The sequence below is a fragment of the Panthera onca genome, chromosome C1 (assembly GCF_046562875.1).
Source record: "Panthera onca isolate mPanOnc1 chromosome C1, mPanOnc1 haplotype 2, whole genome shotgun sequence".
In the NCBI taxonomy this organism is placed as follows: Eukaryota; Metazoa; Chordata; class Mammalia; order Carnivora; family Felidae; genus Panthera; species Panthera onca.
Window position 1 is genome coordinate 197,055,516 of NC_138346.1, and position 27,830 is coordinate 197,083,345.

General features: G+C 48.7%; 2 protein-coding genes across 5 annotated transcripts; one reads left to right on the plus strand and one right to left on the minus strand.

The window, feature by feature from the left end:
* The first annotated feature begins 207 nt into the window (after positions 1–207).
* On the plus strand, positions 208–26,588 carry BSDC1 (BSD domain containing 1). 3 transcript variants are annotated; one of them, XM_060623767.3, is made up of 11 exons: positions 208–296; positions 875–935; positions 5,790–5,906; positions 8,772–8,939; positions 10,598–10,652; positions 13,252–13,367; positions 13,798–13,866; positions 14,028–14,106; positions 15,416–15,895; positions 22,184–22,287; positions 23,743–26,588. In XM_060623767.3, coding segments are annotated over exons 1-11 (1,284 nt in total). In that variant the 5' UTR covers positions 208–294; the 3' UTR covers positions 23,776–26,588. The 3 variants fall into 3 exon arrangements, with proteins under 3 accessions (XP_060479750.1, XP_060479749.1, XP_060479751.1); XM_060623766.3 differs by lacking the exon at positions 208–296 and adding an exon at positions 560–608; XM_060623768.3 differs by lacking the exons at positions 208–296; positions 13,798–13,866 and adding an exon at positions 560–608.
* TSSK3 (testis specific serine kinase 3) lies at positions 25,861–27,797 on the minus strand. 2 transcript variants are annotated; one of them, XM_060623770.3, is made up of 2 exons: positions 27,711–27,797; positions 25,861–26,578 (listed from the first exon to the last, which is right to left on the minus strand). In XM_060623770.3, the coding sequence occupies exons 1-2, from the start codon at positions 27,721–27,723 to the stop codon at positions 25,917–25,919; spliced, it is 675 nt and encodes a 224-aa protein (XP_060479753.2). In that variant the 5' UTR covers positions 27,724–27,797; the 3' UTR covers positions 25,861–25,916. The 2 variants fall into 2 exon arrangements, with proteins under 2 accessions (XP_060479753.2, XP_060479752.2); XM_060623769.3 differs by lacking the exon at positions 27,711–27,797 and adding an exon at positions 27,304–27,448.
* Positions 27,798–27,830: the final 33 nt, after the last annotated feature.

The window sequence follows — 27,830 nt, forward strand, 5'->3', positions numbered from 1 at the left end:
CCAGAGCCCCTCGAGAAGCCTCATGGAAGTTAACTGTGATGAAATTTTCTCCACACACCTGCAGACCCTAGCCCAGGGCTCCGCTCTGCACTTGTTGGATTAGCCAACAAGGAGGAAGAGACCCCAAGCAGCTGTTATGCGGCTTGTTTCATAAAGGGGGGTGGTCCTAGACCTGAGCTCTAGGGTCCAGACTTTCGAGCTCCAGCCCCGCTCCCTCCCTTTCTCCGCTCCGCTCCCGCGCCTCCGCGGTCCAGCTAGAGGGACGAACGTGGCCCTTAGCAGCCACCGTATCCGATGTACGTTGATTAAAAAGTAGTTGTTGTAGGGGGGTAGGGCTACCGCTGGGGTGTGGACCCTGAGAACCGAACTGAGTGAGGATTGGGCCAAAAGTCCAGAGGCGGAGTTGAAGGGCGAATTGTAGACGGACACTGGACGGGGCTCAAGGAGGCGGGGCCCAGTAGTGGACCGGAGCGGAGATTGGGCTGGGGGCGGTGTCGGCGCGAGGATTGGGCCGAGCGCTCCGGGGCGGTGCTTGAGGGGGCGGTGCCGTGTCGGAAGTCAGAGGTCAGTAAATAGTGGTGATGTCATGCGGGCAAGATGGCGGAAGGGTGAGCCCGTCATCCTGCTCTCCGGCGTTGGGGCCTGAATTCTCTGAGGGCCGGGGTGCTGGGCCAGGGTCCCCGTGGGGAGCAGGAGGCCAGCGCGCGAGTGGACGGACCTGAAAAGGCGGGGTGGAGTCGCAGTGTGAGGGGGGTGGGGAAGCGGTCTGCCAAGTCTGGGCCCGCGGACCACATCTCAGGGGGAAACTGAGACCCGATCGTTGCGCGGGCAAGAGTCGCACCGCAGGGCCGCCAGATGTGTCTGTCTTCCACAGGGAGGACGTGGGATGGTGGCGGAGCTGGCTGCAGCAGAGCTACCAGGCAGTCAAGGAGAAGGTAAGCCGGGCCGGCGCCCTTCCTCCGGCAGGGCCTCGCTCCGCCTCACTGCAACCAGGTCCGAGCGGCCCCGCCCGCCCTATGTGGGCGCCAGGCCTTCGAGATGAGGCCCACCGAGCTCTACCGTTATACCTTATCGGTGTAAGGGAGGACTGACCCCGACTCAGGCCAGTGTGGCAGTAGCCACGGTGAGATACATGTTGGTTTAAAGGCTGGCGCGACCCTTTTGTAGGAATCCATAGGAAGAGCAGTTTATTCCAGCTCAGGAAATTCACAGCTTCGTAGAAGAGAGAACATTTGATCTAGGCCCTGAGGAAGAACTCTAGCGATAGAAACTTACTGCTCTAGTCATTCGGGTATTAGAATGGCACAGCCAGCACTCTCTGACAGGTCCTGAGGATAAGCTGCAATCCTGGGCCTCACGAAGCTCAGTCTAGCAGGGAGGCAGCAATCCCTGAGGGATGAGTGAGGCTCTGCTCTACCAACGGACAATGCTGTTGTGTGTTTCTGTTCCCTTCCGTGCTAGTTTGTCAAAACGGGCCCCAGTGAACTGTGGAAAAAAGTTAATTACCGTTTACCTCAGGGAATTGGGGTGAGTCCTGCTTCAGGGCAGACTCGGGGAGGCTTCTGATCTCGGTCAAATCAGTCCTCTACTCTGGGAGCATTTTAATACCTCCTTTAGCCTATGCAGTCCTGGACAGCCTCTCAGCTACAGCCTAGCAAATCTAAGAATGCCCTGAGTTGTTTACGTTGTTGATAAGCACGGGGAGAATTTCACAAGGAAGTTTAATTGAAGAGACCTCAAAGAAGGTCACTTCCATTGAGCGATCTCTTGGAAGGAGAGTCTGACGTTCATTCAGCAGGTGTGCGAGGGGCTGCTGTGTGTTTCTCTCAAGGCTGGTCTTACCGTAACTCATGAAAAATAGATAGTTGGTTAGCTTTCTATCTTCGTTCTTGGGGAACTCCCAGTTTGAAGCAGGGGTGTGGACGTTGTTTCTGCCTTTGACAGTTTACCCCATTCAGAAAGAGGACTTAATCTCCCTCTCGGCTGCTTACTGTTAGACCAAGTTGAGCAAGTTATTTAACCTTTCTAGGCCTCAGTTCCTCATCTGCAAAATGGGAGTACTGATTATACCTACCTGATAGTATTGTAAGGATTGAGTGATAATGTGTAAAGCACCAAGGACAATGCTTAGCACACAGTAAATAGTATATAAGCTGGAGTTATTTTTATTAAGTCCTGAGGAGGGTGATGGGGAAATCCCTTAAACACCACCCATCCATTTTTACTTCCTTTTTTTTTTTTTTTTCTTGGTCTTGCAGTGCTTTCCTGGCCTTGCCTCCTTCCCCCTTCCCATCCTGGCTCCATCTGGACCACTCAATTCCCAGGACCCTCCGTTCCCTTGCACCCCTTAGCGTACTGCCCTAGAGACAAGTTTGAGATGGTGCTATAATCTACCTTCCTGTGCATCTTACCTCATCCTATAGTGTACGTGTGTGCTTGCATTTACCCACAGACAGTGATAGAGAAAGTCGTATTGCTCTTTGGCCCAACCACAGATTCACCAACCTTCCTCAGGCCTGAGCAACACCCAGCAAGCTTTTCCAGTCTCTGATATGCTTTTCTTCCCCCTTGCCTTCAGAAACTTTCCCCAAACCTAACTCTTCCTCAAGTCCACTGCTCAACTGCTTCTTCTTTTACCTCTGGGAGACAACCTCATCTCCTCCTGTTTATAATTTGAGATCAACAGCATGATCTCTCATGACTCCGTCCCCATCCCTGCAGCTACCACATACAAGGTTATCTGTAAGCACACTCAGCTTCACCTACCGCTTGCCAAATCCAGTGGGTGGTTTTCAGCCCTTATCTTCCTGGACGTTTCTGCTGCATTTGACACTAGTGATCACTCCCTCTTTCTTGAAACTCTACTCCTTTGGCTTTGTGGCATGCTTCTCTCTCAATTCTCCACATCTCCAGGCTTTTCTTTCCCGACTGTCTCATGACTTCCCCTTCCTGCGCCTTAAAAGTGTAGTGTTTGAGGGGTCTTGTCCTCCACTCACTGCTCTGTTCACTCTACAAACGCTTCCTGGGTGACCTCCTCCATTTCCGTGATAGAGTGACTCCTAGTCCTTTACTCTGAACTTCAGTGTTTGAGAATAGCTGCTGATGGACAACTATCCAGATACGCCACACATTCTACAGGACCGAAATCATTGTCATCACCCGCTTTCTAAGCGGGCTTCCCCTTCGGCATTTTCTCCCTCAGCTGGCAGCCCTGCATCCACCCAGGCACCTAGTTTAGCAGCCAGTGGCCCTTCCTTGACTCTTTTTTGCCCTCAGTCAACACATCCATTTAATCACCAAATCTACCTTTTTTGACGAATATTTCTTGAACCAGTCCCATCCTTTCATCCTGACCAGCACTGTCCTTATTCATATTCTGTTTTCTTTTCCGGACTATTGCAGCAGCAGCCTCCTGACTGGTTTTCCTCTGTCTTCTACTCTTGTCACTTTTGGACCCGTCCATGGCACTGTATGCCAGTGACTGGAGTGACCTGTGAAAAAGGCAAAGCTCATCATGTCCCACCTCCTTCAAACCCTTGGTGGCTCCCCATTACCCTCAGGGCTGACCAGGCCCTCCATAGTTGCCCTTGGCAACCTCTCCAGCTTTATTCGAAACCAGTTTTGCTTTACCTTTTATGTTCATTAGGACTGAAATGCACATGGGCTTCGGTAAGCCCTATGCCCTACTATGCCCCAGGCAGGCTTCCTTTGCTGATTCCTGCTCATTCTTTAGGGCTAAGTCCAGGCTTCCCTTCACCAAGTCTTTCCAGCTTCCTGATAATACACTGGTCACCACTCTGCCCTTGTGTATCAACACTGTTATATGAACATTTTGCCAGTAGACTACAATCTTCTTGAGGGCAGGTACCATGTCTGTTCATATTTGTCCCCTCAGAGCTCACAGTCTAGTGACAGCCATTTATCAAATAATCATGCTAATGGCTATTTAATTAAAATTGCTCCTGTACATGTAAATTTAACAAGCAAATTTAAGCACCTGCTCTGTGCCGCGTTCTGTGTCACATACTGGGAAAGCATCAGTGAACAAAAAACACGGGTTCTGTGCTCAGGGAACTCAGTTTATCCAGGAAGCTAGACTTGGAACGGGTAATCATAATCTACAGTATGACAAGTGTTAGAGAACATTCAGGTGCCCTGGGAACATGAAGCAGGGACCCAACCTAATCTGAGGTGGCATCAGGGAAGCTTCTCCGGGGAAGTGACATTTAAGCATAGATCCGAAGGAGAAACCAGAGTTAACCAGTTGAAGGGGTTTATTTGTTGTGTTTTTTTCACTTATTTGTTTGGAAGAGTTAGAACCATATGTTCTAATACCATGAAGGTAAGGAAGATGCTAGAGCATCTGAGAAACTTGCAGAAAGCCAACTAGAGCTCAGTGAGGAACGCAGTGGTAGAGGATGAGGGCCAGAGATGAGATTATATGGCCTTGTAAGTGAAGGGAAAGATCGTATACTTGCTCATAGGACACTATGGGCACTGTAGAATGTAAAGCAGGGGCAACCTGATCTGCTGTGACTTCCAAAGCTCCCAGCAGTGTCACAAGGAGAAGGCAGTAGAGGTATTTGATACAACCTGCGAGGAGTCCATTCGACAGAGCAGGCTGGCCTGGACCAGGATGGAGAATGGCAGAGTGGATGGACATAGAGAATAAATGGCCCCTCCACTCCAATTACAGAGTCCTGAGTCTGAAATGGAGACATGATTCCCACTCCCAGAGAAGCTTCTTGCTGATAGACAAGACTGCCCCATTTCATCCCAGACTGATGAAAACCAGAAAAAAGTCACCAGAACCCTCAAAAATGCAAAAAAAAAAAAAAAAAAAATTCAGGTGACTCTCCATGTGCAAAATGAGGGGGCTTGCCAGGGGAGCACAGAGGTAGTTTGGGAAGGTGCCCCAGAGTGGGTAAGGATGAAACAAAGCAGGGTAAGACTCAGACCAGGGCTGAGGGCCTGCTCTCTCAAACCTGGTCTGAGTGCAGGGCGAGCAGCAGGTCAGTCTGACAGAAGCAAATATTCATTCTGCCCGAAGGATCTCTGTGGATGAATAGAACCCTAGAATGGTAGAAGCAAGACTTCGGAGGCAATCCAATCCAGTATTTCTCTCAACACCCCCTTTGTGGAATGTAAAAACCACACACCTTTTTTCTGGTATTAAATTGCCAAGAATCGCTCATAAACGCTTTCTGAACTATTACCGTCACTAGTACAACATGTTTATTTAGTTTTTCAGACAAATAATTTCACATACTGCCTCATATTTCAACTGAACTTCCCTGTAATAAAAAATAAATAAAAATAGAAACACTTTCCCTTGATAAAAAAGAATCACACACCTTTTCTTCAGGTTACTTGAAATTTGAAACAAATGTCATGACTTAAAGGATTTCAGAGCAATGCATCGGAGTCTGTTTCGTTTCCGGACTGTGTGCACCCCCTTGCCCAGTCTGCTCTTGAACCACCGATTTAGTGTACCTCCCTCAGGAGAAAACTGAAACTAGATGAGAGTTACTTGTGGCCACAAAGCTTATAAAGGTCAGGGCTGAGTCTCATCCCGATTCTCAGAGCTGCAGGGAGTCCCTCTGTACTCTCTGCTGTTCGGTAATCCCAGGTCATGGGATTGGGACAGGCAATCATTGTTTCTGTGCTGAGGCTTCCCATGTCACTTGAGGTTTCCATGTGTCTGTCAGGGATAGAAGCAGCCCCGGGAACAGGAACAAAGGGTAGTGGAGCCAGCTGGCTCTGTCATCCCTCTCTTGTCTTCCCTGTAGTCCTCCGAAGCCTTGGAGTTCATGAAGCGAGACCTGACAGAGTTCACCCAGGTGGTCCAGCATGACACGGCCTGCACCATTGCAGCCACAGCCAGTGTGGTCAAGGAGAAGCTAGCTGTGAGTACTCCCTTCACGCTCTGAGTGACTGTCCTTCACAGCCTGACACCCCAACCTTTCTACTATTAAGTGATTGTTTTTCCCCCATAGGCTCCCACTTTGAAAGAATTCTGTCTGTCAAGCAAACAAGCTATATAGAATAAGTATTAATAAACTCTCCCATTTCTGTATTGTTTTAGCAAATGTTTTCCTTCTGGCAAAGTCATTCACTGTAGACAGTTTAGAAAATACACGTAAGTAAAAGAAAAAGAAAGACCTAGTTCCATCTCCCAGAGGTAACGACTATTAATATTTGGGGAGTATGTTCCTCATTCTTTTTCACTTTGTCCACTTTCTTTTTCAAAACTGGAATCAACTGAATATCACGGTTTATAACCTACTTTCTGGCTTAATCATTGCAAACCTCATTCTCCAGCATCATAAATGGCTTGTTATTTTGTTCTGTAGGTTTAACCAGTTCCTAGTTTCCTATTTCATTTTTTTCTGGTACTGGATAAACAGAGCTACAGTAAACATTCTGACTGCTAAATCTTTGCCCTTCATATTTTCTTTATAATAAAATACTAGAAGGGATCATACGGTGAGTACAGTTGTAGGCCTTTTAATATTTATTGCAAAACTACCCTCCAGAAAGGTGGTGCCAACTTCTATTCTTATGGTCCCTGTTTTTATTAATCAAAGATGTGTGGCAGAATCTTCTGGTGAGATAGGATTTAGATTCTAAAGTGAGTGTGAAAAGTGAAAATAGTGTATGGTTGGCTATCCCTGCAAAGCTCAAGCTTCTGATGAAGTATAATATATAGGTTTTGCATGAACAGTTTCTCCTTTAGTATTGGGGAAATTGCACTTTCTTCATCTGATCTCCAGCTGAATCAGTTGCCTTGAGATTAGAAGCCATGTCATAAAAAACATGTTTTGGAGTTCTTTTAGCCAACCTTAATTTTGTTGACTCCTCTTGTAAAATACTGTCTGCGGGCTAATCACAGCTACTCATGAGCATGAGCAGGAGTGACAGATAGTAATCCTGCTGAACTGCTAGGGTCCAGCCAGCAGCAAAGACACCACTCATTTTTTCCGTTTATTTATTCCTTTTTAAAATTTTATTTTTATTTTTTTTTAAAGTGTACTTTGAAAGAGAGAAAGCACAAGTGAGGGAGGAACAGAGAGAGAGAATCCCAAGTAGGCTCTACACTGTCAGCACAGAGCTCAATGTGGGGCTTGAACTCACAAACCTGTGAGATCGTGACCTGAGCTGAAATCAGGAGTTGGACGCTTAACTGACTGAGCCACCCCAGCGCCTCTTTTTCTTTTCTTTCCTTTTTTCTTTTCTTTCCTTTCCTTTTCTTTTCTTTTCTTTTCTTTTCTTTTCTCTTTCTTTGTTTCTTTTCTTTCTTTCTCTCTTTCTCTTTTCTTTCTCTCTCTCTTTCTTTCTCTTTCTTTTCTTTCTCTCTTTCTTTCTCTCTCTTTCTTTTCTTTCTCTCTCTCTTTCTTTCTCTCTTTCTCTCTCTCTTTCTTTCTTTCTTTCTTTAATGTTTATTTATTTATTTTTGAGAGAGACATCCAGCAAGCAGGGGAGGGGCAGAGAGAGTGGGAGAGAGAGAATCTCAACCAGGCTCCTCACTGTCAGTTCAGAGCCTGATGTGGGGCTCCATCTCAGGAACCGTGACATCATGACCTGAGCCAAAATCAACAGTCAGTCGCTTAACCAACTCAGCCACCCAGGTGGCTATTTATTCCTTTTTTTTTTTTCATTTGACAAATATGATTGTATATCTGTGCTAGCATGTGCCAGGCATGCTGGTAGATTCCGGGTGGAAAATGCTTGGATAGCCTAATCAGGAGTAAATGCTATGGTTTCCATGAGGTTTTTAGAGCCTGGCCCTGTCAGCATCCTATTTCTGCTTGTTCAAGGATATCCCGGCCAGTGTGGCTCAAGCTTGGTGTCCCACTTGCCCCTTCTAGACAATGCATACGTTGGCCCTCAGCTGGTCCCAGGTTTGCGTCTAGGCAAGGATGCGTGTTCTCATCCTGCCCATGTATCCCCGGTCTTTCATAGAGAATGTTCTACTTCCTGAGCAACAATGATGATGACATTGTGATATTACAGTACTGCTATTTAGTAGATGTTTGTTTTATGCCAGGCTTGTACATGCCTGATCTTTTTTATTTTTCACAGCAGCCCTCTGAAGGAAGTCTGTTTGTCCTAATTTTACAGATCAGGAAGCTGACTCAGAGGGGGTTAGGTCTCCAAAACTAGTACCTTTCCCATCACTCCACCCACAGGTCCCCTGCCCCACAGAGTGTGTACAGCATGCATCCTATCCTGCCCATTTTTTTAAATGTTTACTTATTTATTTTGAGAGAGAGAACAAGTGAGCATGAGCAGCAGAGGGGCATAGAGAGAGGGAGACAGAGAGTCCCAAGCACGCTCTTTGCTGTCAGCGCAGAGCCCACCTCGGGACTCAGTCCCACGCACTGAGAGATCGTGACCTGAGCCGAAATCCAGGGTCGGATGCTCAGCCAACTGAGCCATCTGAGCATCCCCTCTCCTGCCAGTTTTTGATCAGTATGACTAGCCTTGAAATTTTGATGAAACAGCCAGTCAGGGAGTTCTGCTCTGACTATATAGGCCTACCGGGGTCCTGTTCCACACCCTCTTCTGGTGTCTGGGGACCCTGGCCACTTCTGTCCTTCTCCAACCTCAGAGATGGGGTAAGAGGCCATGAGCACTTCCCTGGTCCCTACACAGGAATGCTTCACCCCTGATGCTTCCTTTGCCCCTGATGCTTTACCCCTCAGTACCCCAAACTCTAACTTGCAGCCTGCTCCTGGGCCATTTGTTTCCTCTTCCGCTTCTCTCTGCAGACTGAAGGCTCCTCGGGGGCAACAGAGAAGATGAAGAAGGGGTTGTCTGACTTCCTAGGGGTGATCTCCGACACCTTCGCTCCCTCACCAGACAAGACCATAGACTGCGATGTCATCACCCTGATGGGCACACCCTCTGGCACAGCTGAGCCCTATGATGGCACCAAGGTATTCATTAGCAGCCTCCCCTGCAGGTGCCTAACAGCACTAGATGCCATCTTCCAATGTGCACTCATAAAAGCAGTATGTGTTCAGGCCAGAAAATAAATATATGTGTATAGCTATACTGGAGAATAGTACTAATCAAGAAGATAATTATCGCTAAATCCATAATCCCATCACTGAAAGAGAACCACTTATTTCTTGTTTGGCTATAACGTTTCATTTCTTTTTGTTTACAAACACTGGTAAAGATAGTTTGAACTCTTTCTTTTTAACAAAAAAAGCACTTTATACATCGAATTTTATAACCTGCTATAAAAACATATATAAAAAATATCAGCATCTTTCTTACTCACCATCCTTTTAATTATTTACATTCTTGCAAGTGAACAGAGCATAATTATTCCACTCATTTCTGTAGTGCTGCTCTTGGGGAGTCCTTTCAGCTTTCAGCTTTGATAAGGAATGCTGTACAGGCATGGTCTTCTCCCCGTTTGGGTTAAGGCTGATTTCCAGTGGGAATCAATGTATGGGGGGAGGATGTCTTCAAAGCGCTTAGATCAACAACAGTGGTAACATATTTCTTCCACATTTTATCTTCTCACATTACTTCTTCACGGTTCATGGAGTGTTTTTTCCTAAATTCACAGCGTGATGTCACAGCAGGTTGGCATTGAATTTCCTTTCCAAACCTACTGATTTGTCAAGCATATCTGCCAGCACTAGTATCAATACCACCACTTAGTGGACATTTGAGTGGGAGTGTGAAATTTCCTAAATTGTAGGATTTTAAATTCTAACAGCTGTAAGTCACCAAAGCCACTTGCTGAAGCTCTAACGCAGACAGCTGGCCTTTGCTCCACATAACACTGAGGAGGGGAGGTGGGGTCTTCTGTTGACCAGCTAAAGTTTGCCACTCCTGTGGCCTTACCGGGAACACGGCAGATAATTCACTCGGCAGACTGGCTATGGAATTAAGAAATTCTTGGGGCGCCTGGGTGGCTCAGTCGGTTGAGCGTCCCACTTTGGCTCGGGACCTGGTCTCATGGTTCGTGAGTTCGAGCCCCGTGTCATGCTCTGTGCTGACGGCTCAGAGCCTAGAGCCTGCTTCCGATCCTGTGTCTTCTTCCTCTCTCTCTGCCCCTCCCCCACTCGTGCTCTGTCTTTCTCTGCCTCTCAAAAATAAAGAACCGTAATAAAAAAAAAGAAAGAAAGAAATTCTTGATGAATGCTTTTAATTTGGGGAGATACATTATTTCAAATTTTGCCCATAAATTTGGACTTTATTAGTGTATTTGCACTAACTTTTTTCAGGTTTCACACAATTCAAAAGCATTTTATACATACAAGTTTATAGCCTGCTTACACTGTATCTTAATTCCCCAGGTGGAATACTAGGGGAGACCATTTTTCTGGGAGCCTCAGTTTTTCACTCCTAGCCCAGTATTCCCCTTTCTAGCCATGGGCAAGCTGACAGGTGCTCTGTGGGGTCTGGCAGCCAGCAGGGGAGAGGCTGGATTGAGGCTGATTTCCAAATGAGAATAAATGTACAGGGGAATGATCAGTCTCTGAGCACCTAAATCAACAATGGTAGACTATGCTGTCAGAGAGGGGGTGCTTTCTCCACCTAGCACTCCAGAATTTCTGTTCTTTATTTCTTACAGGCTCGCCTCTACAGCCTGCAGTCAGACCCGGCAACCTACTGCAATGAACCAGATGGTGAGGGGGTAGCGGTGAGGGGGAGGCTTGCAGGGAAGGGAGACCACGGGAATCTGGGATGAGCACCCTGTTGGTCTCTAGTAGCAGTGGCCCAGCACCTCCTGTGTGGAGAGACCAGAGTGGGACTAGAGTGTACCTTATGTGTGGTAGGATGGGTTGACAGTCCCTTTTCCTCCCTGAACCCAGACTGTGTTCATCTCTGCAGTCTGCAGAGACTTTGCTCCGCTCCCTCATTCTTAGCTCAGGCTCCATCCCAGCCCTGCTGCCCTGCCTGCCTTCTCTTTGGCGCTTGTTTGCCAAGCCCCTCTCATGCAGCAAGCCCCAGGCTGGGAACTGGAGCTCAGGAATTAGTCAAACCCTCACCCCAGTGCAGACCTCCAGGAACCTGCTGTTAGGAAAGAGAGACAGGAAACAATGACTAAAGCAAGGATAGTAGAGGTAGAGTGACTGTTTCCACAGAAAGGTGGGGGCAGTAGGAACCCAGAAGGGAAGCGCCCGGTGCAACCTGGGGAACCTAGGATGTGACACTTACGTTGAGTTTTTAAGGATAAATTAGAAGTAAACTAGTTTGGGGGGCGCCTGGCTGGCTTAGTTGGTGGAGGTTCCCACGCTTGATCTCAGGGTTATGAGTTCAAGCCCCACATTGGGCGTGGAGCCTACTTTAAAAAGAAAAACAAGTAGACCAATTTTATTTTTAGCAGTGGGGGAAGGTGTTCAAGCATGGCAGTAGGACATTTTAAGGTCCTGCATTTGAGAAGTCTAGATTAAGGGGTGCATGTGAGGGAGGGGTGGCAATGAGAGCTGCTGGTGGGGGCCGGATTGGAAGGGCTTTGGGTGCCAGACCATGCAGTTTGAATTTTTGTCCTAAAAGGCTCAAAGTAGTGGTTCTTAACTTTTTTTTTAGTCACAAAGGCCTTTAAAAATCTGTTGAAAATGACAGGCCCTCTCTTTACAAAATTTTATTTATTTATTTACTTACTTACTTACTTAGAGAGAAAGAGCACAAGCAGGGGAGAGAGGCAGAAGGGGGGTGGGGAGAGAGAGAGAGAGAGAATCCCAAACAAGTTCTCCATTCAGTGCAGAGCCTGGGCTCGATCCCATGACCCGAACTGAAAGCAAGAGTCGGACGCTCAACCAACTGAGCTGCCCAGGCACCCCTCTCCACAAAATTTTATAATGCCATATGGGAGGTCTTTGACCCTCTGTGAAGCCTATGCTTGGACCCTAGCTTAAAAAGCCCTCCCTACAGGGGAACCTGGCTGGCTCAGTCAGTGAAGCAAATGACTCTTGATCTCACGGTCGTGAGTGCGAGCCCCACGTTGGGTATAGACTTTACTTAATAAAAATAATAATAAAAAATTAAAAATAAATAAAAAGCCCTCCCTAGAGAACTACTGAAGGGTTTTGAAGCCTGAGGTGATCAGGTTTTGTATTTTGTAAAAGAGCCATCAAGCATAGAGAAAGATAGGAGATGGGCAGACTGGGTAGGAGGCTTGGCAGGAATCCCCACGTCAGAGGTAAGTCCAGAACCCAGGGAGTGGCAGGTGGAATGAAGAGTGAGGTGTGGAAGACAGCGAGGAGGTGGAACCCAGGGTGATCAGATAAAGGAGGAGTCCAGGACAGCACCCAGGGTTCTGGTGGATAACTAGGTGGGACAGCTTAGGGACGGAAGAAAATGAGCACACGTTGCATTTGCTGCACCTGAGCTGATAGAAGTTTCCAGAGGACACCTGGACCCCTGGCTCTGGAGCCCAGAAGGGTAGCATGGGCTGCAAAGACAGACTGAGGAGTTGTTGGGGGAGGGAGAGGTTAAAACTGTGGCTTAGTAGAGGTTATCTTAGGAGAAAACAGAGATGGGAAGACATAAGGAGAGGAAAAAAGAGGAGCCACTGAAGACTCACATGGAACAACTGGAAAGGGGGGAGGGGAATCATAGAAGACTGAGAAGCCAGAAGAGAAGAGGGCGTCACGAGGACGACAGTGGCTCCCAGGGTCAGAAGCCGGACTGGTCACATGAGAGAGGGCAGAGAAGTAGCCTTTATTTTTGTTTTTTAAGTTTATTTATTTTTGAGAGAGAAAGTGCGTGTGTGCATGCAGGAGTGGGGAGGAAAGAGGGAGAGAAAAAATCTCAAGCAGGCCCCATGCTGTCAGCATGGAGCCTGACAGGGGGCTAAATCCCACAAACTGGGAGGTCATGACCTGAACCAAAATCAAGAGTCAGACGTTCAACTGACTGAGCCAGCCAGGTGCCCCAGGAAGTAGCCTTTAGACTGGCAACATGGGGGTCCCTGGGGACCTGAGAACAGTTTCGGAGAGGAGGGCATTCAGTAGCCAAGTGCAGTGGGCTTAAAAAGCAAGCAGCATTAGAACATGCAGATAGTAGCCCGTTCTAGAGATCACTTAAATGCTATGCCGTGATACCAGTGGGGCCTACCCACCCCTTCACCCTTCCCAACCCCCCACCTTTGGCCAAATGGCTTTGAAAAAAAACCTTAAGCTTTCCTCACTGTCCATGTCCAGGCTTAGCTATGTTTTCTGTAGGCCCGGTGTTCTTTCTCCAGACCCAAAAAACTGACCATCAGTGTCTGTCCCTCTGCAGGGCCCCCGGAATTGTTTGACGCCTGGCTTTCCCAGTTCTGCTTGGAGGAGAAGAAGGGGGAGATCTCAGAGCTCCTTGTAGGCAGCCCCTCCATCCGGGCCCTCTACACCAAGATGGTGAGGGCCCAGCTGGCAGGACTTTACCCAGCTTCAGCTTGAGGTGTCAGGAGGTGGGAGGCACATATCTAGCTCGAGTCACTGCAGTTACCTGGCCCAGAGAGCAGTCTGAGACCCTCTAGAGCCAGACCAGCCAGGTCCTGAGCCAAGACTCTACATGGGCAAAGCTGATTCGCCAGGCTTCTGGCAATCAGGGGAAAAATGGAAGGGCCAGCAAAACCTGATGGGAATTCTTTTCTCTCTCCTTGGCCAAGCTAGGCCAGGAAAGTGGGTCTGGGGATGGAAGGGTGTTAAGTGCTCTGAGGAAAACTGCTCAGCCACGGAGCCACGTCTTAAATCCAGAGCAGCTGGGAGCAGGCTGATAAGGCTGGGGACACAGACCGTACACAACCACTCCCAAAGTCTCATCTCCACTGTCCCCTCCCTCCAGGTCCCAGCAGCTGTTTCCCATTCAGAATTCTGGCATCGGTATTTCTATAAAGTCCATCAACTAGAGCAGGTATGCTGGCCTGGCCCGGGGAGGTCCACTCAGCCCTTGGGGAAATAGACTGGATTTTGTTGAGGGAAGAAGGGGCACAAGGTACCAAGGGTTCTGGGGTCAGGGCCAGGGTCTGGGGAGAGTGAGCCCTGACTGCTTCTGGCCATCTCCCCCACACTCAGGAGCAGGCCCGGAGGGATGCCCTGAAGCAACGGGCAGAACAGAGCATCTCTGAAGAGCCTGGCTGGGAGGAGGAAGAAGGTAAGAGGTATTGAAAGGTGATGGGCAAGTCACAGGTCCTGTGCTGCCTGTAGGGACCATCTGGCCATCTCTGAACACCGGAGAGACCTGGCATGCAGGGAAGCATAGGGCATGTATATGGCGCTTGTCCATGCTGAGGATAGGCTGAAATAAAAAGGAAATGTTTGCCTGGGCTGGCGGAATTCCCGGTTTAGGTAAGGAAATCACATGTGTCAGTAGCAACAGATTCCCCTGCCAGCCTATGGGCCAGCCACTTCACAGTCACCTAGGAGGCTTATCAGAATTCAAGATTCCCTTCCCCCCATTCTAAATGAGACTCTGGGGATGTGGCCAAAGTTGTACTTTAAAAAAATTTCGGGGGGGGCACTTGGGTGGCTCCGTCAGTTAAACACCGACTTCGGTTCAGGTCATGATCTCACGGTTTGTGAGTTTGAGCCCCATGTCGGACTCTGTGCTGACAGCTCAGAGCCTGGAGCCTGCTTCAGATTCTGTGTCTTCCTCTCTCTCTGCCCCTTCCCCACTCGTGCTCTCTCTCTCTCTCTCTCTCCGTCTCTCAAAAATAAATAAACATTAAATTTTTTAAAAAATTTTTGATGTTTATTTTTGAGAGAGAGGGAGGGAGAGAACGTGAGTGGGGGAGGGGCAGAGAGGGGTAGGGGACAGAGGATCCAAAGTGGGCTCCGTGCTGACAGCAGAGAGCCCGACGCAGGGCTTGAACTCATGAACTGTGAGATCATGACCCTAAGCCGAAGTCGGATTCTTAACAGGCTGAGCCACCCAAGCGCCCCCAAACTTGCATTTTTAACAAGCTCCCCTGGTAATGGTTCGTGCCTAGCCAGGTTTGGGAACCACTCGCTTAAGAGCTCAGCCTCCTCTACCTGGTAGCTCAACTTTGGATAGTATGTTGGAGCCACCTGTATGCTATTAACACATTTATTAAGTTGGGGTAAGTTAAAGAAAAGTCCAGGGTCTTGCCCGAGATCATACACTGAGGATAGAGCAGAGCCCAGCCTGAACCCAGAACTGACTGTCAAGTCTTAGCTTTCGAATCTATAATACCATCTTGGGATGTGCTGCCAGAAGCTGAGTGTCCACCAGACATATGCTAGGCCTCAGCGTAGGAGAGACTTTGACCAGCAGGAAGTATCTGCAGAGGAACCGTGATGGGGAAAGGGTGAGGAAACTGGCACCCTTTAGTCTTGATCGGAGTAAGCTTTGGTGGGAACCTGAGGTCTGTCTTCAGAGAGCTCCAAGGTTGTCTTGGGGCTGACCAGGGTACGTAGCCCTCTTTCCTGTTCTCTCTCAACAGAGGAGCTTGTGAGCGACTCACCCACCTCTGCAAAAGAGGCAAAGGTTCCTGTGGCCAAAACCTCCACGTCCCCTGAAGGAGGACCTGGCCCCCTGAGCCCCTGTGAAGAGAATCTGATGACTCCAGCCGAGCCTCCAACAGAGGTGACTCCTTCAGAGAGCAGTGAGAGCATCTCCCCCGTGACCCAGATCGCCAAACCTGCCACTGCAGCTGAGGCACCCGTGTTGCCCAAGGACCTGTCCCAGAAGCTGCTAGAGGCATCTTTGGAGGAACAGGGCCTGGCTGTGGATGTGGGTGAGACTGGACCCCCGCCCCCAGCTCAGTTCAAGCCCCACACCCCTGCTGGCCGCCCCAGCGGCCCAGAGCCTAGGCCTCCAGCCAGAGTAGAGACTCTGAGGGAGGAGGTACTCACAGACTTACGGGTGTTTGAGCTGAACTCGGACAGTGGGAAGTCTACGCCCTCTAACAATGGAAAGAAAGGTAAGTCGAGGCCAAAATCCCAGGGAGCAGGGGGGAGGGGGACAAGCAAGAGTTGTTACCCCATAAGGCAGACTTGTCTCTTTAGGATCCCAGAAGCATTTGTGGTGCCAGTTTCCTCACCCTTTCATTTGTGATACTGATGATGGTGACAGCTGCTATCTGTTGAGTATTTATTACCTTATTTCATCCAAGGTGTACATATACTCTGAAATAAGGGTGCATCTTACAATCGTTGGGGTCTTAGGTCCAACAGAATAAGGTTTATGCCGTGTCCTGGGCTTAGTGTGTTATATTGCATTTAATTTCTCATTTCATCTCACAGCCCAGTCAGGTCGGGATTTTATGGATGAAGAAAATGAGGCTCAGAAATGTTAAGTAACTTGCTCAAATTCACATGGCCAGGAAGTGGCAGGCCCAGATTCAGGCCCAGGTCTCTGACTCAGAGCCTATGCCTGTAACTACCACACTGTCCATTTGGACAATTAAGCCTTACCCTGGGTTGGAAATCCCTGTGTCATTGATTGTCAGGGGTCCTCACCCTTTTTGACCTCAGGAAAGTCATTTAGCCTCCCTAAGCTTATCCCATTATTAGGAGCACGAAATCCATAAAACTTAACAGGTACAGTTTAAAAAAGAATTAAATGAATCCTCATGAACTTGCTGTGACCCAGCTTAAGTTTTAAAGCTTTAGTTTCTTATCTGTATAGTGAAATTTGAGACTGGAGACTCTGACTTTTTGTCAAAGGGGAACCTCTCTAATTCTGGGAAGAAAAGGACAGTAAGAGCTCTGGGGTTGACTGTTTTGCCACATCCAGAATCCCTCTTCAGAGATAGCTGATTGTCAGCAAGGCCTCTCCTGAAACACACACACAGTACCAGTCAGCCACGAAACTTGCCAAGCAGGTGAGCCCTGGCCTGCTGGTGCTGAGAGACTGGTTTGCTGCATTGGAAGGGAAACTGGCCCCACCACACCCCTCCCCTTGCTCCCTGATGGAAACCACAGGGTTTCCAGTTTCCAACACAATGCTCTCCTTCTGGCTCTGATTCAGTGAGGTCATCCATTGAGCTCCTACCTACTCTTTATGAGACACTGAGGAGGGAGGGGCAAAAGCTGCAGTCTTTATGATGAAACATGAAGCTGTATGGGGCAGGCTTGATGCTGGAGGAGTTCAGAGAAAGAAGGAAGGCTCCAGGTATCAGCGGTTGGTTTACTGAGGAGACAGGCATTGTATAGGAGAGGTGGAGAGTTGAGGGCAGCTGCGGGGCTCAGGGGCCTACAAAGTCCAGATAGCAGAGGCCATGGGCAGGAGAAGTGGTGAGTAAAGCCCACTTTGCTGTATTATCTCCCAGGAGAGGGAGGAATAAGAAGGGTAGATGGGTTAACTCAGAAGCAGAACTTAAGAACTTAAAATCTTAGCCAAACTTGGAACGTTGGACTTGGTGCCATAAAGTGGCAGGGCGTGCTGCTCACATTAGATGCCTGACCTGTACAAAGAGCCTCACGTACAGAGGCTAAGGGATCAGACTCTGGGGTTTGAACAGTTCTGGGTTCAAATCCCAACCTTGCTCCTAAGCCATGTGACTTCAGAAAAGTTACTGATCTTCTCTAAGCCCCATTTATTCCTCTACAAATTGGGGGTAATTGTTCCACAATAGGTCCTCAATCAGGGAAGAAGTATGAGTAGAGCCCTGCTTTGGGGAAATGATGATGATAAGAGGTACTATCTCTGAGCACTTTCTATATGTCTGTATCACTCTGTGCTAAGCACTGGATATGCATATCACTTAGTCCTCACAGAAGCCCAAGAGAGGTCTGTGTGATTTCCCGCCCCCCTCCCCTTTTTTTTTTACTGGTAGGAAACTTGAGATCAACCACCCACTCACTAAGTCTTTACAAAAGCATGAAAAAGTACTTTGGGAAAGTGGAAGAGTAGGTGAGGGACCCAACAGGTGGTATGGAGTTGCTGGCTGGGTGGTACTAAGGGCCCGTTTGAGATAGCAGTCATGAATTTTAAGAGACACCAGTCAGCACTGGTGTACTTTTGTCCAGCTACATTCAGTAGCCTAGGTGCAGGCACAGAATAGATGGGGAGCTGGATTTAACCAGGGTTCAAATTTAGCCAGGGGAAATCGGTGGAGGAAAAGAGGAAAGTCCACAAGTATATGCAAAAAAGTGATCAGAATTGTGGCTCATGGAATTGGAGCTGGGAAAGGGAAGGAGAGACAGTGAAACAGTTGGATTAAAGAGCCATAGGCTCCAGGGCACCTGGGTGGCTCAGTCGGTTAAGTGTCCGACTTTGGCTCACTCAGGTCATGATCTCATGGCCCGTGAGTTTGAGCCCGATATTGAGCCCCGCATCGGGCTCTGTGCTGACAGCTCAGAGCCTACTTCCGATTCTCTGTCTCCCTCTCTCTCTGCCCCTCCCCCCTCACACTCTGTTCCTCTCTCTCCTTCAGAAATAAATATAAAAAAATGTTTTGTTTTATTAAAAAAAAAAATACTGTAGGCTCCATTGGGAATTGGGCTGTGGGAGAGCAGGGTCAGAAAAATGAGTGGTGGGTTGAAATGGGACAAAATGAGATTACGGGGGAGCTGTGGCATAAGCTCTTCATTGCTCTGCTCTGCTGCCTCTGACACTCGGGGGTTTGCAGGAGGGCTGGGTTATCGCTGCCGAAGACCCACCACAAGCAGTCACTTAGGCGGGAGAAGATGGGGCCTTGGACTGACAGGAGGACAGTGGGAACAGAGTAGAGAGAGTGAATCTTAAAAAGAAATAATGAAGGCTTGGAGACGGTGAGTGACTCCGTTTTTCTCTTAGGTCTACCTCTTAGATGATGTAAGAGAGGCTTGGTCTCTGGGCACAGCAGAGTCTCTTGGGGTAGGCTAGCCACACAGTCTCCCACAGTCCAGGGGCAGTGGGGCAATCGTTGTCCTTGCAGAGCTGCTTCCCACCTGCATTTTGACCCAAGAGCCATTTAATCTAAGAGCCTGGACTTACCCTGCTCAGGTTCCCTCAGCAGGAGGAGGGGAAGGAGAGACTGAGACAGGCCTATGGCCTGCAAACCAGAAGGTGCCCTGGGCTGAAGGCCCTACTTCACCAATGACTGACTTGAGAGTGGCTTTTGCCTCCATCTCTTCTCTGGGAAAGCAGAGATCCAATTAAACAGAAGAAAATGAGCTGAGTGGCAACACTGTGAGGTTAGTAATCACCTGAAAACTCCCCTTTCTTAAACAACAGACAAACTCCATCAGGAAATCTTAAATTGTTTTGGCATAGCTCAGTTCTCCGCCACATGCACAGTGTAATGGAGATGTTAGTACTCTTGTGTGAGAGGACAAGATGGTGGGAGGAGGCACATGGCAGAGACAGCCCTGGTTCTCATCTCTGCCACTCAAAGGCTACATTTCGTCATCTGAAAATTGGGACTGTTAATACCCACCTCAGAGGGTGGGTGTGAGGTGCTCCAAAACTGTAAGCTGATACTCTGTTTTCCACCCCTGGAAGGACTGCCCTAACATTTAAAGCCTGAAAAAGAGGGCAACCTGAGGTTAGGGAAAGCGGTCATGGCCATGGCCACACCTCTGAAATGAGGAATCAGCCATAACTCACAGGAAGCCAACAATGACAGCCAGCCAGGTGTGTGCCACCAAAATGTCCTGAAGGCATAGAGAGACTTGGATGCGGAGTCCGAAGAACCTGGTCTTGGTTGCCAGTCTGCCCTGGCTAGCAGTGGGACCACGTGCAAAATTACTGAACTCTGAGACCGTGCCTTTAACGGCCCCCATTTGTTAAATCCCCACTATGTGTATGTGTGTTACGTGGACTTCACATTGACACTTCTAATCTTAACACTGTTGGATCTCAAACTGCAGGCCCAGGCCTACAAAGAATCACCCAGGTATCTATTTATAATGCAGAGTTCTGGGCCACCACTTAGACGTTCAGAATCTGAATGAGGGGGAAGGGGAGGCAGGTATCTGCATAATAAGCTCCTCCTGTGGTTCTCTGCAAAGAGGGTGGTTTTATCCTTGTTTTATAAATAGACTGAAGCCCAAAATAACTTACCCAAGACTACACAATAGATAAAAAAAAAATTAAAGATTCCATCCAGGTCTACAAGGCTCCAGAGACCCAGGATGCTTGCGGCTAGGAAGTGAGAACAGAGCAAGACCCCTTATAAGGAGCACAGGGGCAGGGCTTAGGGGAGGTCTCAGAGCCTGGGTGCCTGGTGAGGAGCAAGCTGTACAAGAAACAAGGACGTGTTTACAGGTCGTGCCATTGGGAGATCAGGGACCTACTTTTTTTAAATATGCTTTTAATAGACAAAAAAAGTTACAAAGTAGTATGTGTTCATTATAGAAAAAAATACCAAGAAAATTACCCCATGACCTCATCACCTGGAGGTAACTATTGTTAGTATTTTTGTGGGTATTTTACACATCTTTTCTCTGTGTACAAGCATCTGTGAGCATATTTTTTTTAATGCTTATTTATTTTTGAGAGAGGGAGAGAGAGCATGAGTGGGGGAGGGGCAGAGGAGAGAGAGAGAGAGAGAGAGAGAGAAAGACACAGAATCCGAAGCAGGCTCCAGGTTCTGAGCTGTCAGCACAGAGCCCGATGCAGGGCTCGAACCCACGAACCGCGAGATCATGACCTGAGCTGAAGTCGGATGCTCAACCAACTGAGTCACCCCAGGTGCCCCTTTGAGCATATTTTTTTAATGGACTTATAATACATATACTTTTTTTCTGCATATTCTTTTTTAAAAAACTCTTTTTGTAGTTTTCTTCTTAGTAATAACCTTCACATGGACATTTTTTTATGTTCCCTCTAAGAAGTCCTATCCAAATAACGAATGTTTAGAGCAGTGACTGCTAACCTTAGCAGGCATCAGAATCACCCAGAGCAGGGATGAGTAGATTTTTTCTGTATAGGGCCAGATCACAAATATTTTAGGCTTTTGGGGCATACAGTCTGTTAGAACTACTCAGCTCTGCTGTTGTAGCAGGAAAGCAGCCATAGGCGATATGTAAACAAACGGCAAGGGCTGTGTTCCAAAGCTGAATTTCCAAAAACAGACAGTAGGCTGGATTTGGTCCATGGGCCGTAGTTTGCCAACCCTGGTTTAGAAAAGGGTCCATGAATATCTGTTGGGTGCAAACTCTGTATTCTAGGCACTGGGCATACCTAAGAAAGGAAAACAAAGATCCCTGCCCTCAGGGAGCTCACATTCTAGTTCCTCTATTATTGACAATAAGCATATTAAGTCTAATGATGTAATATGTTCGAAAGTGATAAATGCAATGGAAAAAAGAATAAAGAGAGCAGAGTGGGGAAGTGGGTTGCAGTTTAAAGTGGGATGGTCAGGGCAGGCCACATTTAGATGGTAGGATTTGAGCAAAGGCGTGAAGGAGGTGAGGAAATTGGCCTGTGGATGTCTGAGGAGAGCATTCTAAGTACAAGGAACAGCCCATGCGAAGGCCCTAAAGCAGGAATGTGTCTGGTGTGTTTCAGGAGTAGCGAGGTCAGTGTAGGTAGCGTGGAGTGAGTGAAGAGGAAGAGGTTCATTGTTTATGTCTTCTAGAAGATTTCTGTGGCTCCTGGGAGCCTCTGGGCCAAAGTGCTTCTTCACTATTTAGTAACTTACTTTTCCTCACTTAATAGTTTTAGATTATTTTGCCATGCATATAAGTGCTCTACAGCCTAACATTTAAAAGCCACATAATGTTCCATCATGTGACTATACCATTTATTTACTTTTGTAATTCCCTATCAGTGGACTCTCAGGTTTATTTATTTTTTTATTTTTTTATTTTTTTATTTTTTAAATGTTTTTATTTATTTTTGAGAGAGAGACAGAACATGAGTGGGGAAGGGGCAGAGAGAGAGAGAGAGAGGGAGACACAGAATCAGAAGCAGGCTGTAGGCTCTGAGATGTCAGCACAGAGCCCGATGCCGGGCTCGAACCCGCAAACCGTGAGATCATGACCCAAGCCGAAGTCGGACGCTTAACTGACTGAGCCACCCAGGTGCCCCAGGTTTTTTTAAATTTTCATCACTATAACCGCACTACAGTGAACATCCCTTTGGCTAAATCTTTTACTGAATCCAAGATTTTTCCTTAGAATGGATTCCTAAAAGTGGAATCACTGAGCCAGAGTGACAACAGAATGTGAGAGCTTTGATGTATATTTGCCAGGCCCTTTCGAAGAGTGCCATAACCCCCAGCTACAACCTGCTCATACATACCCCTTCCCACCTTTGACACTGTGGATCATGGTTCCAGGCTCAAGCACGGACATCAGTGAGGACTGGGAGAAGGACTTTGACTTGGACATGACTGAAGAAGAAGTACAGATGGCACTCTCCAAAGTGGATGCCACTGGGGAGGTGAGTGGGCCTGGCTGGCCACAGGGAAGCAAGCCCAATGATCCCAGTGTTTGAGGACTCCTCCCATCAAGTCCAACTGTCCCCTCAGGGTGGATCCCTGTTCCTGAGATGGCAGCTTCAGGCCCTGAATGGTTTCCGTCAGCAGGCTCTGTTTCCCCTCAGTTCCAGGGTAGATGGTGAGAGAGTACCTGATGTTAGCTCTGCATCAGAGTCACCTGAGGAACTACTAAAAAATGTAGACTCCAAACCCTGCCCCAGATCTTCTGATTCATGGTTCCCAGGGATGGGACCTGAACAGAGAGATTCCTGGCCTTGGAGACAAAAGATAGTGTGATCTAGGGCGAGTCACTTAACCTGAGCCTCTGTTTTCCCATCGAAAACAGAATTGATCTTAGAAGCACATAAGCTGTGAGAGGTAATGCATGTAGGCATGTTAGGCATCGTGCCTGGGACATGCGAGCTCTCAGTAAATGTTACCGAAGCCACCACAAAACCCAGTCCAGTTAGAAGCTCAGAGGCCTTATTACTCTAACTCTTCATTACCTGCCAAAATCAAGAAGGAGTCATTTTTGAATGAAAGGCAGGGAAAAAGCTCTCACAGCTAAGTGGCAAGAGTGAGGCTGCAGCCCAGACATATAACATTCAAGTCAGTGTTACTCCCACTGTTACACAAGAATCACATGATTTCTTCTATCATGTAGCTCATAAACCTGCTGTAAAGAGGTAAACAGAGTAGAAAGATAGGCAGGGCCTCATTTTTCATATGGGAAAACTGAAGCCTGGGGAGAGGTAGAGACCTACCCATGAGTACTTTGCTTCTATGACCTCACTATACCCAGGGTAGTGAAGGGCCATGATCCCCTATCATGTCACAGGGGCTTAATGCCTTCTGGGTCTTTGCGACCCTCTGTAAAACCTAGCCACCATATACCCAGGCAGTCATTCTACAGCCCATCATACCGGGGATCAGCTGACAGCAGGCCGATAGAAAGTTCCCTGAAGAGACTTCAGCTGAAGTTAGGGCACTAGAGCCCCTGATGAAGACCCTGTGAGCACCTGCAGTACAGTGCCACCTTGCTTCTGATCACGGGGCCACTCTCAAGTTTTCCTTAAGGGATTGACTGAGTTGGTTCCTGGAAGCAGGATGTCCCCTCCCAGTGTCCAGTGTTGGCTGATGGAAGCATTTCCTTTGGGTCTGGAATGATCAGAGCAGCAGCCCCACCACTCGGACACAGGGCAGCTCTGCTCCCAGACGTGTTCCTTAAGACAGTGGTTCACTCTCCTAGGGGGCAGGGTGTGGCCCAAGGTGGGGGGGCGGGGTGTGCAGGGAGTTGGGGGAAGATGTTTAGGGGAGGGCTGTCTGGAAATGGGGGCAGCAAGGGGAGGCTGGGTCCGGGCTTGACTCAGAGGAGTAAATATGTGTTTGTGCTCTCCGTTATCCCCTCCTGTCCGCAGCTGGAAGATGTAGAGTGGGAGGACTGGGAATGAGGGGCCAGAGCGCGCAGCTCCCCCGCCCACAGAACCTCCCACCCCCTCGCTCACCTCAGCCCAGCCCTGGAAGACACTGACTGAGAATGTCCCCCCAATGGCTTCTGTCAACCAGACCTCTGGGTGGCTCTTTACTGGTCTTTTGGGCCTCTGCTCACATCTGGGAAGGGGCTCACTAAATCCAAACCAGGAACTCTGACTTGTGCCAACCATAGGATGACTCAAAGGGGAGGAGCCCTACCCCCCTCACCAGAAGAGCCTACATTTCTCTGCTGAACACCCACTGTTCTTGGGGACTCTTGCTGGGAAGTCCCAAGGGGTAACTCTAGCCCTTCTATCTGTGCAGGACCTAAGCACCAGTCTCTTGGAGGAAGCTGAGATAACATTCTGTCCACCCAAAAGTAGGCAAGGAGGGCCATTCCACCTGTCCTAGCTAGACAGGGATGGCAAGCACATTTTGGTTCCTATCCCAGTGAGTGAGAGGCATTCGTCTCTGGGAAATTTGCCTCTCTTGGGAATCTCCCCTTCCCAGGCATTTTCCATTCCCAGAAAGGTTCCTTGTGGTTCCAAATCTAGAGACCAAACCCCAAGTTCCCACCTCTTCCCTTTCATCCAGCCCAGGCTGGTATGTCCCCAATGCCTCTCCCAGGGCTTCTTCATGTCAGATGCACCCAAGTCCTTAGCCCAGCTGTGCCACCTGCAAGAGTCTGCTCTTGCATTTCTTCCCCTCCCCAAGAAGGGAGGGGGTCACTTCAGGCCCTTCTGTGCATTGCCTGGCGGGTACCTTGTCCAACCAGCTACCCACCTCGACCCCCCTGTAGCTTAGGACACAAGCCAGCTACCGGCGGTACAGAGCAGCGATCAAAGCTGAGTCCTTACAACTCTGGTAAGCCCAACTTCTCCGCCTCAGCCCTTCTGCTGCTTGAAGGGATATGCTGGGGGTGAACTTCTTGAGACTCTTATCAGGCTTCTGCAAAAGCTCTTCTTCCTGAAGACAGACCCGGTCTTTGTGGCTCTCACCCTTCACTCTGGTAAAGCTATTCCTCTCTTGGAGGACTGAGGGGCTGCAGGAATCCCTGGAGACCCTGGTGCTTCATGATGCTGCTCTGGTGATTCTTGTACATAATCTGGTGTATTCACCAATGATTTAAAGGGATTGTGGTCAGGTACGCCAAGAGAGTGGTGGTCAGTTCCACTTGAAACCTTCAGTGAGGGGGGTGGGATGGAGAGAATCTTTTTTTTTTTTTTTTTTTTTTTTTTTGATGGGATGGGGTTTTTCTCTTTGTAATTATTTCTTTAGTTTAATTAACTTTTTGGTTGTTTGTGCAATATTATATATTTTAAATTATAATGCATCTCCCCAGAGTATTTTGTAGCCAGGGAAAGAAAAAAGGAAAACAAAAAAAAAAGATTCTAACAGCTGTTAGTTTTGTAATTAAAAAAGAAAGAAAAAAGAACTTTGTCCTGAACCTTTTCCAGACTTGCCGTTAACAGCATTAAAGAGATTCAACAGAAGCTGGAAGGTGTCTGGGGGTCCGTTCTTGTCCCCAACAGCAGTTGCCCTGGAGCTGGGGCGGGATGAACACAGTGTGCAGCGTGGCTTTCTGCTTGGAGCCCGGGGAAGGGGCAGGGATGGTGGAAGTTGGGGGGAAGTCTGGGTCCTGAGGAAACTCCTGGTCCTCATCTCAGACAGCTTAGACTTTGGGATGAGGCAGGGATAGGGCTCCCAATAGGCCTCTTACCAAGACAAGGAGTCAAGAGACCACTTCTGCATTCCCAACGCTTCTGCTTTTATTCGGAAAGGAAGTTGCAGCAACAGTGGTTCCAGCTGCTCTTGGTCATTTTTCTCCTCTCCTCCCCCTGTACATGTATGCTTCTGGGGTCTGTTTTTAATTAACTTTAGTTAAAACGCTTGTGTGCAAATCACTTGTTAGCTGTAATAAAAGGGAAGTCTGAATGAGGCCCTGTGGTTCCACGAAGATATTTCAAGGGAAAGAGAGAGAGAAGGCCGGGGAAGGTGTAGGTAAGTTTTAGGACACAAGTAAACTTAAAGTGTAAAATATATATCACCATTTTAGAAGCGCGTTTTTGGGTTTGCTTTCTCCCCCTGCTTTATTGGGGAGGACTTGCCATTGCTTTTATCAAGTGCTTGCTAGCCATGGATGCCAACTAACTTCTTCGATTGAAGGCCGGAGGATCATGTCTGGTTCCAGGAGCCGCTTGAGCAGGTCCTGGCATTCGGCTGAGATGCCCAGATGAGTGGGGAAGGACACCCCCTTCTGCTGCTGCCACAGCATCTTGGGGATGTCTGTGTCGTCAAAAGGTAGGCTGGCACAGAGCATGACGTACAGGACCACGCCCATACTCCAGACGTCGCCCTTCTTGCTATCGTGAGGAATACCCTGCAGCACCTCGGGGGCGGCGTAGGCTGTGCTGCCGCAGAACGTCTGGCTCAGCTCTCGACGTGACTTGGGCAACACCTTAGCGAAGCCAAAGTCAGTCAGCTTCAGGTTGAAGCCCTGCAACAAGGCGTTCTCACACTTGAGGTCCCGGTGGGCCACACCACAGCCATGGCAGTAGCGGATGGCCTCGACCATTTGACGGAAGAGGGCCTTGGCCCGGCTCTCGGGAAGTGGCCCCCCATTCAGCACACAGTCAAAGACGTCCCCGCCTTCAGCCAGCTCCATCACCAGGTAGATTTTCCCGTCAGCAGACTCCAGCATCTCATACACCTGGATGATGTTCTTGTGGTCCAGGGTACGGACAATCTGGAGCTCCCGAGGCAGGAATCTCTGGATAAATTCTGAGGAAACGAGAAAAGAGATGGGATCTCAAGTCCAGGAGGGCATAACCCTTCACTCCTGTCCCCTCCTTCCAGTTTCTCCGCCCAGCATGTCTGGGTCTTGTGCCTTGGTTCCCATTAACAGTCTTAAATGTCTAGCTACTTGGACGTTGCAAAGAATGTTCACTGCTATTATTTTTGTAGTTAATATATTATTCAAAGGAACTACTCCAGGCCATCCTCAAGGACTGTTGTGAGCCGCCTGTGAGACCATGGATATCAAAGTGCTTTGGGGATTTTTAGAAAAAAACACTGAATCTCAGTTATGAGGCCTGATTTGCCATCTCCTCACACCCCTGCCTCCTGACCCACGGTTCTTCCCATGAGCCCGGTCTTCCTTTTTCCCATCCCTAACTGCATTGGCAACAGCTCCTGCCCTCCACCAGCCCAGGCCATGGTCTCTCTGCCTGTCTCTGTCCCCCTCCTAGAACAGGGAAGGCCGGCAGGCTGGGCTTCTGGTTCTAAGGACCCTTCACTAACTGCCACTTAAATTTTGGGTTTCGGAGGGTGTGATGTTCCTGGACTCACAGCATCCTTTTGTTCCCCGCTGACCTCCACCAGAGCCACAAACTCTTGGGATTCCTTGGTTGCAGACTAAAGGGGAGGTGGGGATGTTCCTTCCCACTGGTGGAAGTGTCCACCCACCTCAACCAGCCCTCCCTTTCTCCAAAGGGGCCCCAGCTCACCTTCCGGCCCTCCCATCTTGTCTATAATTTTAATTGCCACTTTTGTTTGGTGTTTTTTGGAAAATGCTTCTTTGACTTTTGAGTAGGTCCCTTCCCCAATGGTCTTGCCCAGCTGGTACCCATTGGAGAGCAGAAAGTCCTCCATGCTGTCTAGCGCCTCCTTCCTTCCTGTCACCCTCTCAGCTCATGCTGCCTCTGTGAAGCAGCTCTACTCCACCATCGCCCTTGGCCTGCTCCTTTTCCCCCCAAGGACTTCATCCGCAGCCGTCCCCACGCTAGAACATTCTCCGTCTGGACACAGCAGCCACGGGTGGTGGGGAGGGAGAGGACCAGACATTTTAAAACTCCGGCCCAATTGTGATGTAAATGCTGTGTGACCCTTTGGCCAAAATGGGCAGAGCCCTTACCTGTCCTCACCATCACCACTACCAAATCCAGTATGGGCTAAGTCCCTGCTGCGCCCCCGCCCCCGCGCCAGGCAGGGAGTCGCAGCCCGCCCGGGGGCGCCCCGGGACGTCTGCGCGTCT

Coding starts and splice junctions, on each gene's coding strand:
- BSDC1 (XM_060623766.3), top strand. Junction 5,907..8,771: donor TGGTCAAGGAGAAGCTAGCT/GTGAGTACTCCC, acceptor TTCTCTCTGCAG/ACTGAAGGCTCCTCGGGGGC. Junction 15,896..22,183: donor CTCTAACAATGGAAAGAAAG/GTAAGTCGAGGC, acceptor TCATGGTTCCAG/GCTCAAGCACGGACATCAGT.
- TSSK3 (XM_060623769.3), bottom strand. CDS start 27,448: ATGGAGGACTTTCTGCTCTCCAATGGGTACCAGCTGGGCAAGACCATT. Junction 26,579..27,303: donor CAAGATGGGAGGGCCGGAAG/GTGAGCTGGGGC, acceptor TCGTTTCCTCAG/AATTTATCCAGAGATTCCTG.